Source organism: Argopecten irradians, chromosome 2 (assembly GCF_041381155.1).
Source record: "Argopecten irradians isolate NY chromosome 2, Ai_NY, whole genome shotgun sequence".
Lineage (NCBI taxonomy): Eukaryota > Metazoa > Mollusca > Bivalvia > Pectinida > Pectinidae > Argopecten > Argopecten irradians.
The window spans coordinates 52,815,511-52,833,161 of record NC_091135.1 but is presented as its reverse complement, the minus strand read 5'-3'; the positions used below and the strand labels follow the sequence as shown (position 1 = coordinate 52,833,161).

General features: G+C 36.1%; 1 protein-coding gene across 1 annotated transcript in view; it reads left to right on the top strand.

Moving 5' to 3' along the window:
* Nucleotides 1-17,651, top strand: part of LOC138315908 (inositol 1,4,5-trisphosphate-gated calcium channel ITPR1-like) — a 129,614-nt gene that overhangs the window by 39,480 nt on the left and 72,483 nt on the right. The window contains 6 exon segments of the mRNA XM_069257277.1: nucleotides 2,429-2,506; nucleotides 7,749-7,829; nucleotides 13,514-13,611; nucleotides 13,969-14,056; nucleotides 14,482-14,569; nucleotides 14,845-14,952. Coding sequence (XP_069113378.1) covers nucleotides 2,429-2,506; nucleotides 7,749-7,829; nucleotides 13,514-13,611; nucleotides 13,969-14,056; nucleotides 14,482-14,569; nucleotides 14,845-14,952 — 541 coding nt within the window.

Genomic DNA, 17,651 nt, shown 5'->3' with positions numbered 1-17,651 from the left:
GATCTATTCTGCTTCACTTTGTAAGTACAGATCACTTGTGGATCAGTGGATCCTAAGGCAGCATAGATATTCACATGGGTCTGGTTCATCCTAAGGCCTGTTTGATGCTGGCTCTATAGGATTGCCTTCAAATCAATGTAGTTAATGTAAGAAATATGAAACTTATGTGTAAATATGTGAAACTTGTATGTGAACAAGAGCAAAAACTTACAAATACCTTAGTAATAGGTTTCCTTTCTCTAGAGTTTCAATATAAAAATTCAGCATTACAAATTTGCTCTGAAAGACTTACAGAAATGAAGTGTCTGTTTGCCAAAACAGTGATTGATAGAAAAGACTATTACTAGAATGAACAATTCACTTATAATATTATAAACCCCAGAGATTTTGAGTAAGCATTTTATAAGGCTTTGGGGGATATGTAAGTAGGACTAGAGTCTGAAAGCCAATAAAATGGTTAACAATGAGGTGGAGTGAGAATTTATATGAGTGTTGGCTATAGGCTCTTGAAGTTTGAGGTGATAGGACTAGGGCTAGGATCTACAATGCAATGAGATTATGAGCATTAGGCTGGAGTCAGAAAAGAGCAGTTGGAATGGCTAGAAGATTTTGAAGATTGGGGTGAGAGAACTAAGGCTATAGGGTCAAAGATTGAGGTGAGAGAACCAAGGCTATATGGTCAAAGATTGAGGTGAGAAAACCAAGGCTATAGGGTCAAAGATTGAGGTGAGAAAACCAAGGCTATAGGGTCAAAGATTGAGGTGAGAGAACCAAGGCTGTAGGTCAAAGATTGAGGTGAGAGAACCAAGGCTAGGGTCTTTAAATAGTGTACATAGGGCTGGAGTGAGCAATTCACATGGGTGTTGGGGTTGCTCTGCAGATGAGTTATAGATACAGGTCTTTGGTAGTGCTAATAGGAGAAGAAACATTCCACTTGTTGAGTAGACTGTGCATGATGTCTGCTGTAGACAGTGAAGGCTAGACCATATGGGAGAGCAAATAGGATAGGCTGATGTTCACTGATGGATAAAGACAAATTGAAAGTACAGACAAAATGTGCATTTACACAACAAAATACACATGTTATTGTTTGTAGATTCCACATTTCTTTCCATCTCATGACTCTTTCCTCAGCTCCCCTGCTGTTCATTAACAAATAGATTTGAAGAAAGTTAGCAACCTCAACCACGCATGAAATTTGCAGCAAGTCTAGTGCCAGAAATTTTATAACAAGAGAGCATATTGTTTGGTGTTGGCAGAAGAGTACATGTATGTTGACGTAGACACACATATAGGAATGTAGCAATCAGCAGCTGAAGCAGAGGGAAGTTCAAAGCATAGGACAACATTTAATTATTACAGAAAAACTAGTTATGTAATCATCTGATGTGCTAATTATGGTCACACCTGTGTAGAATTGGTTGTCATATCGACTTCAGTGGTCCTACTAACTTGTTACCAGGTGTAACACTACAGCTATATAACTGGTAATGCTTTACATCTGTAGCATGTTGGGACAAAAGTAATACTTTACATCTCAAGATAAACAATTCATTAAAGAGATTCTGCAAAAGATCAAACGTGTCATACATACAACCTTATCACAAGGGAACCCTGATGTGAATGACTTAATTAGTATGGCAATGTCACCATTATGTACAATATAGGTCATTTCTAAGTTGTTCTTCATTCATGAAGTATGCCCAATCTGCCAAAGGTAAATTTTTCACAAGACTCATATAAGTTTCTCTTCAGGTTCATGGCTTGTAAAAATGTGTATGTTAGAAATATTTCATTTGAAGTTTCTTTTGTTACTTAAGTTATGGACACCAGAAAACTATGAAATTAGTTTATTATGAAAATATGGTAATAAATGAGTGAAGTTGTAAACTTAGGAGTTTTTAGGCCTTTACTTTGCACAGCTTTTTTCTTTATACATCTCTCTCAAATTAAGGGGAAATGTTGACCTAGACTAGCAATATTTGTCAAATATCAATTTAGGTTGCTCTGACCAATATTTTGACCCAATACAGATATTTTGACCTTTGACTTACACTCCGGATTAGGGCTGTGATTTACAAATCAAGATGCCTTTAAAATTGGAAAACTTGCATCCAATGACTGATGTCAAAAGGTTATGACAATAAAAATATATTCAAAATTTAAAAAAAAATCATAAGGTGTATTGAATACATGTATACATAGAGTATCTTTTCAACTTGTTCATTTAGTTTTTTCAAGACATGATGGCATAATTATCACAGAGTACATAAACAAATTACCTTTCTACAAAGACCACATTTCAATTAATGAACTTTGCCTTTATTTACTGTGGTACTTTTTCATAGTGCTAGTATTCATATTGTTTATTTATTCTTGTGTACATCATTATCTACAATTTATGTAGCTATCATTTTGCAAATTTCAGTTGAAACATATATTTACTGGAAAGTTTGTCCACATGAGCACGACACAGACCAGTCAGAAGGATAAAAACAACATGAAGGTACGTTACTGATATACATTGTGTATTTCACCAGCTACGATAATGACCTTGTTAAAAGTTTGTGATTGTATGTGGTGTGAGATTATACAGGTCCATTGAACCTCTTGTTTTAAGACTTAATTAATGTATTCGTGAAAATAAGTTTGATACAATAACCATATCTGAACCAAACCTCAAGTTAATAAGACATATTGTTTTTTAGCAAAATTATGTGGCATATAGTCAAAAGAAGGAAAATAAAATAGTTGACAATAGATTTACTGCCATCCAATATTTCATCATGCTTTATACCTGTATAATATTTTTATTTCCTCTCTGTTGAAGATATTTGAATTATGAAATGAGGTCGTTTTGTTTTAATTGTAGAACTTTTTTTTTATAAAAAAAGCAAGTAAAGATTATTGTTTGAAATTTACCAAAAAAATAAGATGTCTCCAAAATTGAGCATATCATGGTTGGCCAGGTGAAGAATGTTGTTGTGTAGTCTGTTTGTCTATCTATTGACACTTTTACTTCTGCTGATACTTAACTGTCACTTATAACCTAACCCTCACGATCACTTGTAATCAATTTCACATTTGTGTCACTGACAGGTGCTTGTCATCACCACACAAATGACAATTTAAGAGTTCGGACGTTACGTCATCAGTTGTATATTTCTATGACTTTGTTGCAGGGTTTTGCCGCCCGGCTGTACTATAACTTGTTTATCAGGCAATGAAACCATGTCTGCTACAAACTTATCAAATTATTGTTACTAAATTGATTATCTCAGGGCATCTAACTTAATTGACCTTAAGAGATATTATGTTTACATGCCTGTAAAAAAGAGGGGGAGGAAGACATTATTTTCTTTTATATAAATGTGATAAAACCTTTTGTTATTGGTGATACATGTATCATTTATCTTAACACTTTGATTCAGACATTACATACATGCTACAAAGAATTTCTGTGTGTAATTACATATAAATTTACTACATGCCAGTGTCCTCTGGTCTCGTCATCAAAGAAATATTGAAGACAAATCATCCTCTAGGCTTTTCATAGAAATAGCATTATTGACACGGGTCCTCTTGGGCTGTTATTAGTACGATATTAGACAGCAGGGATTCATTAGCCAGCCATCGAGAAATGTCACTGCAGTAGTTAGGAGCAATTTGCAGTGTTTTTTGTGCAGCTGCAGGTGCTTTGTAAATATGAGTGGGAGTCTATATGAGTGTAAAACTATCAGCAGGCTCTGGGTTTGCTATCTAAGAGCTTATTTTATTCTTGTTGAAGATTGTAATGGAAAACTTCAAATAATTTCTTTGATTGTGTACCAAGTAAATTCATTTTCCAAGAATTGAAGTTTACAGATGAAAATCTTTTCTTTTTCTTAAAATTTCCTGAAAAAACAAGTTGTGTATCGACTACTTTGATTTTATCATACAAAGAACATAGTGTTCCTTCAAGAAAATGTGGAAAAAGAACTATAATGGTGTACCTGATGGTTAGATTTTTTAACTTCCTGGACTTTTAAGTTCATAGAAACAATTTAATGCTGTTCTTGAAGATAAACATCAATGTATAATTCTGTATGTGCTTGTTAAAAAGTTATTCTCAACTTCCTGGTCAGAATTCAGAGTCACATGTCGATCATGCTTGATGTTAGGTGTTGGTTGTTACAACTTTATCTATTTAAATAAATGGATTTCTAAGGGTAGACAATTCTGTTTAGGTTAATTATTTGTCAGATAATAACTTTCAGTCTGTCCAGCCTGAGTTTGATGTTGCATAGAGTGCTTCTTTTAAAAAAAAAATGTTTTTTAATAAATTAAGTTTTGAATTGTACATTTCTTATGTCTGAAGCTCATGCTCAGGGTCACCTTTTCAGCTAATAATACCAGGTGATTTGTTCTTTTGAATAGTAAAGAATTTGAAGGATAATTCTTTTTTTTGTTTCAGCAATTTGTTTGAATTTAAAGTAATTGATTGAATTATGTCTTTTATAAGTCTTCATTTATAATACTATAATTTACACATATAAATATAGCTGCATGGATTGCATACATTTATACAAATTGACATAGATTCCATACAATTTATATTTGTATTTGTAGCAAATCATTCATCAATTTGAGTTACTTCCATCCCAGGTAGTTGAAATATATTTCCTTTGAAGTGCCATTTACCTACCTTTTCTTGTTAGTAGAAGTAAAGCCCATCGATATAGAGGTAGACACTTCAGTAGGTCCTAATTATCAATCTTACTTAAACGTCTTCTCCAGATGTGGGAGGCACTGTGTGAAACATGTGGTCATAGAGCACTCTGTATCAGTCATAAGTTTTACATCCATATGGATCTCATTTTTTAATTAAGCAAAGAATTTTAACAATCTTTTTTTGGGACTGCCATGCCTCGGACCCTGAATGGTTAAAGTCTGGGACTGCCATGCCTCAGACCTTGAATGGTTAAAGTGTGGGACTGCCATGCCTCAGACCTTGAATGGTTAAAGTGTGGGACTGCCATGCCTCAGACCTTGAATGGTTAAAGTGTGGGACTGCCATGCCTCAGACCCTGAATGGTTACAGTCTGGGACTGCCATGCCTCAGACCCTGAATGGTTAAAGTCTGGGACTGCCATGCCTCAGACCCTGAATGGTTAAAGTCTGGGACTGCCATGCCTCAGACCTTGAATGGTTAAAGTGTTGGACTGCTGTGCCTCAGACCCTGAATGGTTAAAGTGTGGGACTGCCATGCCTCAGACATTAATGGTTAAAGTGTGGGACTGCCATGCCTCAGACCCTGAATGGTTAAAGTCTGGGACTGCCATGCCTCAGACCTTGAATGGTTAAAGTGTGGGACTGCCATGCCTCAGACCTTGAATGGTTAAAGTGTGGGACTGCCATGCCTCAGACATTGAATGGTTAAAGTGTGGGACTGCTATGCCTCAGACCTTGAATGGTTAAAGTGTGAGACTGCCATGCCTCAGACCTTGAATGGTTAAAGTGTGGGACTGCCATGCCTCAGACCTTGAATGGTTAAAGTGTGGGACTGCCATGCCTGAGACCTTGAATGGTTAAAGTGTGGGACTGCCATGCCTCAGACCTTGAATGGTTAAAGTGTGGGACTGCCATGCCTCAGACCTTGAATGGTTAAAGTGTGGGAATGCCATGCCTCAGACCTTGAATGCATGGTTAAAGTGTGGGACTGCCATGCCTCAGACCCTGAATGGTTAAAGTGAGGGACTGCCATGCCTCAGACCCTGAATGGTTAAAGTGTGGGACTGCCATGCCTCAGACCCTGAATGGTTAAAGTCTGGGACTGCCATGCCTCAGACCCTGAATGGTTAAAGTGTGGGACTGCCATGCCTCAGACCCTGAATGATTAAGGTCTTGGACTGCCATGCTTCAGACCTTGAATGGTTAAGGTCTGGGACTGCCATGCCTGAGACCCTGAATGGTTAAGGTCTTGGACTGCCATGCCTCAGACCTTGAATGGTTAAAGTGTGGGACTGCCATGCCTCAGACATTGAATGGTTAAAGTGTGGGACTGCCATGCCTCAGACCCTGAATGGTTAAAGTGTGGGACTGCCATGCCTCAGACCTTGAATGGTTAAAGTGTGGGACTGCCATGCCTCAGACCCTGAATGGTTAAAGTGTGGGACTGCCATGCCTCAGACCTTGAATGGTTAAAGTGTGGGACTGCCATGCCTCAGACCTTGAATGGTTAAAGTCTGGGACTGCCATGCCTCAGACCTTGAATGGTTAAAGTGTGGGACTGCCATGCCTCAGACCCTGAATGGTTAAAGTGTGGGACTGCCATGCCTGAGACCTTGAATGGTTAAAGTGTGGGACTGCCATGCCTCAGACCTTGAATGGTTAAAGTGTGGGACTGCCATGCCTCAGACCTTGAATGGTTAAAGTGTGGGAATGCCATGCCTCAGACCTTGAATGCATGGTTAAAGTGTGGGACTGCCATGCCTCAGACCCTGAATGGTTAAAGTGAGGGACTGCCATGCCTCAGACCCTGAATGGTTAAAGTGTGGGACTGCCATGCCTCAGACCCTGAATGGTTAAAGTGTGGGACTGCAATGCCTCAGACCTTGAATGGTTAAAGTGTGAGACTGCCATGCCTCAGACCTTGAATGGTTAAAGTGTGGGACTGCCATGCCTCAGACCTTGAATGGTTAAAGTGTGGGACTGCCATGCCTCAGACCTTGAATGGTTAAAGTGTGGGACTGCCATGCCTCAGACCTTGAATGGTTAAAGTGTGGGACTGCCATGCCTCAGACCTTGAATGGTTAAAGTGTGGGACTGCCATGCCTCAGACCCTGAATGGTTAAAGTGTGGGACTGCCATGCCTCAGACCTTGAATGGTTAAAGTGTGGGACTGCCATGCCTCAGACCTTGAATGGTTAAAGTCTTGGACTGCCATGCCTCAGACCTTGAATGGTTAAAGTGTGGGACTGCCATGCCCTCAGACCTTGAATGCATGGTTAAAGTGTGGGACTGCCATGCCTCAGACCCTGAATGGTTAAAGTGAGGGACTGCCATACCTCAGACCTTGAATGGTTAAAGTGTGGGACTGCCATGCCTCAGACCTTGAAAAGTTAAAGTGTGGGACTGCCATGCCTCAGACCTTGAATGGTTAAAGTGTGGGACTGCCATGCCTCAGACCCTGAATGGTTAAAGTGTGGGACTGCCATGCCTCAGACCTTGAATGGTTAAAGTCTGGGACTGCCATGCCTGAGACCCTGAATGGTTAAGGTCTGGGACTGCCATGCCTGAGACCCTGAATGGTTAAAGTCTCTGATATCTTCCATTTGCCTTCCACCTTCAGGTCATATGTTAGAAACGTAACCCACATGGTAAAGTTGCTAGGTACTAATAATAGGTTGGTGTTTTAACTGCTGGTACTCCGCCTTTCAGTACTTAAACCACCAGAATCTGGATATCTAAGCTTCTTGACTGAAACGAGTTGTTATATAAAGCAAAACTAAGTTTAAAGCCTTCCACTACCGCCGGTATATGAGATATTTGCCAGGTTTTAGTAAAAGGATGGTATCTTTTCTTTCAATTCTCTGGTTTTCCTTCACCACCAAAATCTTGCCTATCTGAATGAAACCAGGCAAAATCAATCATTCTTTGAAAGACACACTCAGAGCTGTCTAGGAGAATAAAAAGAGGTGATTTAGTTATGATTAGCAACAGTAATTGTTATTTTTCTGATTATTATCAATTATTTATGTATTTTACAGGTGTCTTTACATGAATTCAACGCCAAAAATGCTCAGTTCCGTATTCTACCGAGATACAAAGTGAAATCTGAAGGAGAAGTGGTAAGTCCATACATCATGAATTTTTGACACATAACGTTTATCAAATCATTTGTTTTTGTTTAAAATCTCCATTATGTATTATACTCCAGTCAGAAATCAAGCTAGATGGAGTGGGCACATCTTGGATCTCTTGTAATTATGTCTGCCTCGTATATTTGATGTCTGCTATGTAGGACTCAGCTGGTCGTGTGATGTTAATTTAAGTTCTAATTGTTTTTTAGATATAAAAATGATGTCTTCATTACTCTAATGTAATTAAGTTCTCTGGATTTAAATGGAAATTTGCAAGATATTTAGGGTTATTATTTCCCACTTAAATCAATGGAGTATGCTGATAGATAAATTGTGGAGAGATGTTCTCTGTTGTGTGGGGTTAGAGAGTAATGTCAATCACTTCAGGTTAGATACACTGCATGGGTATGTGTACTATGTGATAGCCACTGTAAAGGAAGCAGGTTATGCTGTATTCCTGTAGAATTGGGTAATCATTATTTAATCAAAATATTTAATTTGGGTTTGGCATCAGGAATTTATACTTTAAGAAAATTTAAAAATAGTTCATCTAATCAATTCTTGAAGAATTGGCAAAGCAAAGCAAGGGACCAGATTTATGTTCTTTGAATTATTTAGATACAGACCCTGCATGTATAAACACAAATTAGCTCAATTTGTTTGTTGCATGTAGATACATGAAATGCTTGCAAAGATAGGGAAATTATGAAACTGATAAATTCACCCAATTATACAAAGGCTGTGTATTCTGTTGGCACATTTCATACATACCTGGTGTGTAATCATCAAAACACTAGTCCAGAAATCTGTCACAATGTTCACCTGTAAACATGCACTCTTTAAACCCACATGCAACCGCTTTCAATTGGTTTGAGTACATCACTGCAATGATCTGACATCCAAATTAGTTTCTTGGAGAGAGTAAGTTTTGCTTTAGTAAGAAAAAAGCCCATGTATATATACAAAGTAATTCAGAAAGATTTAAAATATTTAAGAATTAATATTGATGGTTATCAGTTGTGTTTTCTCACAAGGTGGAAGGTTTAACATAGAACTATGATATTGATATGTTTCTGCCAACATGCCAAAGGAAGAGAGGGTAGTGTTTATAGCTTGCTAGGGTAAATAAGTAATTTCAGAAACCTTTCTCTCTTTAAACATACTCACATGCATATCAATACTTGTTTATATAGAGAAAGGGAACTATAGTCTTGTACTATGTCTGTAATTATAGCCCATGGAGATTGATCGAGGATGTACATTCTCTTCTTTCTTCATTCCACCTATTGGGCTTTCTTTCTATCTTCTATATATAAAAAAAAATGGGAAAATTATAGGTAATGCTTAACCTTGCAATTGTAAGGCGTATTACTGCAATGCTTTATTTTTTTTCCTGATGTTTTTATTACTGTTACAAAAGTATTTTTTTTTCTACTAATACAGACAAAAGTCCATTTAGATAGTATCTGTAGAGTATGTGTAAACTAAGTTTTATATAAACCTGACATGAAACCTGATACTTATCTATGACATGACTTATAGCCTTGGTAACAACAATGGTAAATGCCATTTATCGACTTCAATGAAATAGCGTCCTATCACATTGTGTGATAGGAGCGATGTCGTTTATGGCATTAAAACACTTTGTGACCAAAGTGATGTTGTTTATGGAAGTATGATGTTATCAATATCAGAACTTCCAACATATTGTCGTGAAGCCATGATCATCAGTATCATTCAAATAACCCTTCCATGTCTGGCTGCCACTATACCTGACTTTTATCATTGCCTACAGGTGAATCAGGTCATGTATCTCCTTATCATCTGAGGACTAATTCAGTTGTAGTTCTCCATCAGATTGGATGGTATTGTTGGCCTACATTATATCAGGAAGGGTCATTTTGAGATGGATGTCATTGTAGAAGCTGTTGGCTACCTCAATAGCAGTGACATATCACATTCCATTCATTTTTCTCCTTGAACACAATGGAATAACAATTATACGGAAGTTTGTCAGCTTTTCATTCACAGACAATTTGTCTTTTTTTTTTAATTGCTGGGGAGTGATAACCAAGCCCCAAGCCCTTCCATTTTGGATCTTAATTTATCTATAGTTTCATTTCTAATAATCTCACTGATAGAGCTAGAGCTATTGATTATCTATCTCCAGCATTGTGGGGGAATAATATCAAGGGAGGGGGGTACATAGGGGAGGGGGTGTACATGGGGAAGGGGGTACATAGGGGAGAGGATGTACATGGGGGGAGGGGAGTGTACATGGGGGAGGGGGGTACATGGGGGAAGGGGGTACATGGGGGAGGGAATGTACATGGGGGAAGGGGGTGTACATGACATGTTCATCCTATCACCAACGTCTTGTCCAAAACCCATGAAGAATGCAGATGCACTTATGTCTTGTAGACATTTCTCACGGTTATGGGAATTAGGCCAATTATAGAATCAAAAGTTTATTGATAAAGAAATTTATGAAATCAACTCAAGTCATGATTCAGTTTAAATATTTGCATTTTAAAAATATTTTGGAAATGATTAAATAAAGAATTATTCCATCCTATATATAGTGTTTTGATTGTTAGAAACTTTAAGCATTGAGGTTTTTAGGACATACTGAGTACATGTACTTTTAAAGGTCAGAATGTCTAAAGGTTATCCTCTATGATCAGGTTACATCAAGGTCAAAGTCAGATTATCTTGTATGACATATCTTATAACATTGTATTATTATTTGATAGGAATTTATCATATCTTTTACACTCAAACATTTTGTGAATAAAGAATTTGATTTCTGTAAAATGTTATCAATATTTCAACAGTCCACATCATTTATTTGATAATACGCCCTATATTGACTCCTCTGTTTTAGAGCTATGAAACATATATTTCATCAGAAATTCTGATTATCTGGTGTGTTCTGTTTGAGGACCTTTTTATTACTGAAAATCACTGATACATGTCCTAATATATTGAAATTCAACAATACTGAGTCTGTTCTTAATCTGTGAAGCAAAACATTTCGCCTTCACTGGCTATCTTATCTCCAATACACGTGTCACAGAAAATATTAAGAATGCAGAATGTTTTCTCAACATTAAGACTGATGTCAGAAGATAGTGTTATATCCTTCCAGCTAATGTTAAAAATCAATGTAACAAAAACTGGGATCAGTATCGCTAATGACAGTGTCAAACCAGAATGTATATCCTGTACTTTGTTTAGTATTCATGCCAAGTGTTAACAATTAAGAAGATTTCATATATTGTTGCTTCATCTGTATAAAAAAAAAACATTCTGTACATGGAGCGTGTACTGTAATTCCATCCTGTTAAAGTTTCATAATTTTAGGTCATCATGCACCGCCCGTCGTCGTGTGCTGTGTGCCTTTCATTCAAGGTCACATGGGTCAAAAAGGCTAAAATCTTTCAAAAATTTCTTCTAAAGAACCAAAAGGTCCAGAGAACTCATATTGGGCCTGCGGCATGCTGGGATGAAGGGCTACCAAGTATATGCAAATAAATGACCTTGACCTTTATTCAAGGTCACAGGGGTCAAATAGGCTAAAATCTTTAAACAACTTCTTGTGAATATTTGAGAGGCCTAGATATCTGATATTGGGTTAGTGGCATGCTGGGATGAATTAAGGGCTACCAAGTTTGTTCAAATGAAGGACCTTGGCCTTCATTCAAGGTCACAGGGGTCAAATAGGCTAAAATCTTTAAACAATTTCTTTTGAATAACTAAGAGGCAGAGAGACCTGATATTGAACCTGTGGCATGCTTGGATGAAGGGCTACCAATTTTGTTCAAATGAAGGACCTTGAACTTCATTCAAGGTCCTTGGATCTTAAGGATTTTAGATAAGACAGAAAAAATCATTTCTCAATTTTGTTAAAGGAAACATTGTAAGGTGAACGAAAAATAATTTGCAGTCTCCTGAATTTTCAGTCACTTGAATTAAAGAAGTGATTTTCTGTGACAGATTATATTGAACTTACCACCTTAATGAGAAGTCAGGGATCAATCTAGCTCTGATTTATTACCGTTTATGGGTAAATTTCCCCTCAAGGAATGAATTCCCCTCAGGCCTAAAATTCCCCTGAAGATTTAAAAATTCCCCATTTGAAGCTAAAATGACCGTTTTTGTAACACAATTTCCCCTGTGACTTATTTTTTCATTAATTTTTTTTATACTTTTCTTTGCAAATTTCTTCATATTTATCATATAGCTACTGCATATCTTATGATAAACTCAAATTTTTCATTATTGAGCTTAAAATTTTGCTTTACTAAATCTAAAAATAAAATCAGTTGTTTTATAGTACTTTTTTGTCAAAATGAATATAATTTTGGACATAAATAAGAAAATTCAATTCCCCTATATTTTGCCAAACTCTTCCCCTATTTTGAAAAAAGGGTAGTTTCCCCCAAAACCTAGATTGATGCCTGGAAGTGTATTGGATATAAGTCTTCTAATTACATGTATAGACGTACATGTACTTTGTATATATTACAGGAACATGTAAGTACCCACGTTACACTAGACCAAAACAGTTCATGTGAAGATAATAGGCAGAGATTTCTCCTAAAGCTCAATTTTCTTTATTCTTTCATTACCTATATATAGTTGTGATGATTTTAGGATTCGTTCTTTTTGTTTTGGTATTTTTACAGGGTGGGAAAAGTTCACTCAGTTTATAGTGGTTTATGATTTTGTACTGTACAGGATAAACTCTACCATCTTAGATGTTGTTTGTTAATGCATAAGCATGTAAAACTCAATCTTGATGGCTGATAAAATAATCTCCAGTACTGTTACTAAAACTGTAAATTGGCTGATAGCACTAGATATATGAATGTGCCAATTTACTACCATGAGTTATGTTTGTGTTTCTTTTGAAATATGAGAAATGGAGCTATAACTGAATTCCGTCATTTTTTTCACATTTTCAGAACAAAACCCCCTCGCAATATTTGTACCTGTAATTGATTAACTTAATTCTTTTAATTCTGTAACAAGTTGTTGTAAACCTAGCGGCACCACCCAGGCTCTGGTTTCTGTTTAGATATTACTGTATAATCCTCTGTGCATCATGCTACAGTACAATGCAAATATAACCTCTGATGTAATTGGCCAAGATGTCGGTTTATTGCTGGTGCCTGTGTGTGTGTCAGAGAGGTAACTTCCTCATACCAGGCATCTGTTTCTCCCATACATTATTAACTGTAAAAAGTACAAATATTGTAGAAAATGAATAAGGCGTTAAGCATATTTTGTCAGTTTCTCTTGTAATGAAGTTCTTTTGGGGTAGAAAAAAAAATCCCAATCTGATCGCCTACCATATTTATTCATATTTCTAGAAATGATAACTGTATTAAATAAACTACAAATTGCAATTGGACAACTAATTTTCTCTTGATCAATATAGTATGTGTGACTTGGCTGTATGTTCTTCTCTGTATTTTTGGCAGTATGCATCTTCACAGTAATTTGATATTCTAACAAAAGGCTTTAGAACACAAGGAGACACAGTTTACCATGAATTCCTACAATTTGCTTACAGGAGAGATTGCATTAAAAGACCCTAGCTGTTGGTAAAGTAGAAAAATATGTTTAACCCTACCAGGTATGTGACTTTGGTTTGTCTGTGTTGATAGGTACAACTGTTTGACCAGATCGTGTTTGAGAGTGTTAAGTCCCACGGCCATTACTTCCATGCCAGTGAAGCCTTCCAGATCGACCATTTCACATTTGGGTCAGTATCAGGGTTTAATCACATTATCACCTATCTGCCTTTCCCTTGTTTTTACTACTTAGTATAAATGGTTAAAATAAAATGCAAAATTAGTCAATTGGAAAAAAACAAAGAATGAAAGAAACAGTACTGAGCAAATATAGAAGCAAAAGTCAAACATAAACTGATGATTCAAAGACCAAACTGAACAATTTAGTTATAGAGCCTTTTGAAAACTAGCGTTAAGGAAAAGGACCCAGTTGTTCTAGAGGAGTAGGCGCTGATAGAAACAGGAAATGCTCCCAGTGTATATATCAAATGTATGAATAATTTACAGCATGTGTTAAGTATGTTCTTTGTCCTGATTGATGTTTGTAGTTCTGAGTTAAACCTTGGAGTGGAGAGGTCCAGTTTCACGTTAATAGGGTGTTACCGTGAACATGTTGACCAGGAGAGGTTTGTCAGGGTAAGTAACTCTTGAGAGTTTCTTCATTAGATGGTTCGTTCAACCAATAAAAAAAATGTCACACTATTGAATATTCATAACCATTTATATATTGTGTTTTCCAAAAGGCTACCTGTCAACAGGATGATTGGTTCATCAGTCAAACCATTTGTGGTCAAGAACTCAATATAATTCACTATGGTCTACATTTTGGCCATGCATTGATCTTCATCAAAGCAAAAGCTATTTTGGGCTCAATTTTTTCCCCCAGGAATGATAAAATAATTATTTCTCTGTTGAAATTGAAACAATTTGCTTTGATCATCTATTTCCAGCTCGCTTTTGCTCTTAAAAAATGTTCCAAACTCTTCTTTTCTTAATACAATTACAAGTAAATATTATGTTGTTTATTAGTTATAAGTAATCTTGTATTTATATTGCAACAGGGTGGATCTGTTATACGCCTGTTCCATAAAGAGTTGGAGGCGTACCTGGTGGCTGAGGGTCTATTTGATGATTGTATCACAGAGGATGGTATGTATTGGCTACAACAAAATCAGATACAAGGCAAATGGCTATAACAATGTCGGTAAAGTGCTAAAATCAGTTTTTCTTTTGTCTGTAAGGGAATTTTTCACACCTTAATTGGTATAATCATTCTTAGCAGTGATCAAATCATTAAAAAAATTTGAAGAAAAAAACAAACTCAAACACTTTTCTATGGTTGCTATATTAAATTACCTTGGTAGATACTTCTTCAATTTATACAATCCTTTATTAATTTTTATTTGACAATGTTTTGTTTTTAGTTCACTTCCGTATCCGAGTCATTGATCAGCATCGACCAAAGTCCTTATCAGCGTCCACGTCCGGTATAACCTACTGGCAGATTGAGGCAGAACACAGCATCTTAGATGGTCAGTGATCTACATTCATAGTTAACCCATAGTTTGTTTCTTCTGTGATATAATGTGGAATGCTGTTCCTGTATTGTAAGACATTGTGTGGGAATTCACTGATATAGTTACATGTATATGACATGTACAATATAACTTGTGTGCTCCATGAAATAAGAACCATTAACCTTAAGAAATGTTAAAAGAACTTGAAGTATTTGGTTTTGACCTTCTGAAAAAGCTTTCAAACATGATATTGTGCAACAAAAAATCACAGGCCGTGTAGATGTAATACATATTTATGGAATAATTCATTGAGAGTTGGGTATTGTGTACTTTTGGCTGTTTTTATTGCTGCTCAGGTATTAGTAAATTGGAGAAATTGGTTTTTTTTCAAACCTAACATCTGTAGCTCATTGTAAGTCATATTAACTTCTATTTTTTTCTAAATGAACATGTGGCAGATCTCTGGCTGCCTGTTTGTTAAGAGATAATTTCCTTGAGATGATAAAGTAATTGGAGGTGTCGTTTTATTGTTTGGTTCCTGGGGAGGGTGCCGTCTCTCACTCTCTACTGTACATACACAGTTATAGTGTATTATATGTTCTGTTTAACACTGCTGGGTTTTTCCCTGTCCTAGTATTTCTGACAGAGTTCCAACACAGCATTAAGCCCATATAGGCAACATTTTGTTTGTTGTTGTTTTTTTTTTTAATAATCAGAGAGGCTCGTTTGCCAAGGTTACATCATTGCACACTGCTGAAATATTACACCAAAGGACATGAAACAGCAACTGATTTTTGTCACAAATACTGTGAAACACACCTCCATCATAACATATCTTCCTAAAATAGTAAAACAAATGTGGTTTTGAATTAAAGCAGTTTGATATTTCCTTAACTTCTTCCATGAAATGCTTTCTCTGTTACACAAAGAACTGGTTGGATGTAATTATATCGGGGCGTGCAGCAAACAAAATACCTACTTACAAATGTCATGTTTACGTGGTATTTCATCTGCTTGTATGCACATTGGATGTGGTAATGAGGAAATTTTGTACAGGTAATTAATGTGCATGTGGAACTAAACATAGATACTATCAGACCACACATGCTATATAGATCCTATAAAAAATGACAGCTCTATCCAGACTCACAATGTACATGCTCTACCAAAAAATTACACACAAAAAATTCTACGTTGACAAGAAATTCTATTAATATCTTTTATGAAAACAGGAATACCAAAGCTAGTTATTGTGATAAATACTTTTTTCTTACGGGCTTTACAAAAAGGTAAGAAAAAGGTAAGAATGTTTAGATAGTTTACACTGATTTGAGGTTCCTGCATTTAAAATGAGATCAGGAAGAGAGAAGTCCTTGATTTCTTATGCATCAGTGCAGCATCTAATAACACTGGTTACACACATGAATGTGAAATCACCAGCGTTCCAAATAGCTCTTTTCTGTTCAATGCAATAAAAAAGTAACTATGTACTTAGATGCAACATTGTAACTTTTGTCCTTCTGTGCTGAGCCAAAATACAGCTTATATTTTAAAACAATGACCATTCTTTTTATCCTGCAACATCACCAAAAATGCAAATGATTTTTATATTTATATTTAGCAGTGTTATATTTATTAACATATTCACATTTCAATGTTCACCAAACATGTCCGACTTTCAACCAATGGATTAACCAATAGGAGGTCAATGGAATTGGCACATATGAAAAAATACAGCTGTCTGTGCTGAATACAGCAAAATATATGTGGTAGTGTATTCAAACAATGCAAATGCTGATTGCATGATTAAGTTCAGCGCTATGATCAAACTAAAGAGCTGGCAATTAAGGTGAAGCATATACGGTGATGCCACAACAAATACAATCAGTTTTGTTACCTAGCTGGTGTCAGAATATCAACTATCAAAGAAAGTGGATTATAGGCTCTTTATATATTCAAATGACAGTTTTATAATAAAAATTTCTCTGAATACGATTTGCTAGCTTTCAGGTTTCTATAGTTTTACTGTCAGATACATATTAATTTACAATAGATGGTATCTTTACCAAAGAAAAAGCAGTTACATTATTGAAGATTTTATCACTAAAGCACCCAACTTTGGGTCATAGTGGCCAAATTGTTAGGTATGTGACGTTCTGTTACTTTCATTTTAACTTTTGACTGCAAGTTTCTAAGTGTTGGCTAATATGGAGTTGTGTATTTATAATATTGTTAGAGCTCTGATTTCCCTCACTACCAAAAACTACATGTCTTTAAGATATACATTGGCTGTAGTAGAATAATGTAATAGAAAGTAAATTGTCTTAAAAAATTCCCACTTACTTTACAAGCTTATATACCCTGGAAAATATGGTAAACTAGTATCCCCTATGCCCCTGGAACTAACCAGCATCTAAGATCAGAGTGTCTACCTTCGGCCATCTCTCTCGATTGTTTTGTTTTCCAGAGAGCTATAGCTACAAGTTGTTTGATTAATTTTCTGATAACATTATTGCTATCCTTCAAGGTTGGAAATAGAAATGTTCATAGCATTGTCAGCAAGCTTTTGGACAAAGTAACTATTGTTTGAGAAGAAAGGTCATCGCCCTTATGATTACTTCAAATTTTCAAATTAAAAGAAAAAGGAAATCAAATCTTTATAATGATAAGTAGCCTATAGTATGGTCTTTGTTATATAAGTACGGCTGATAAAT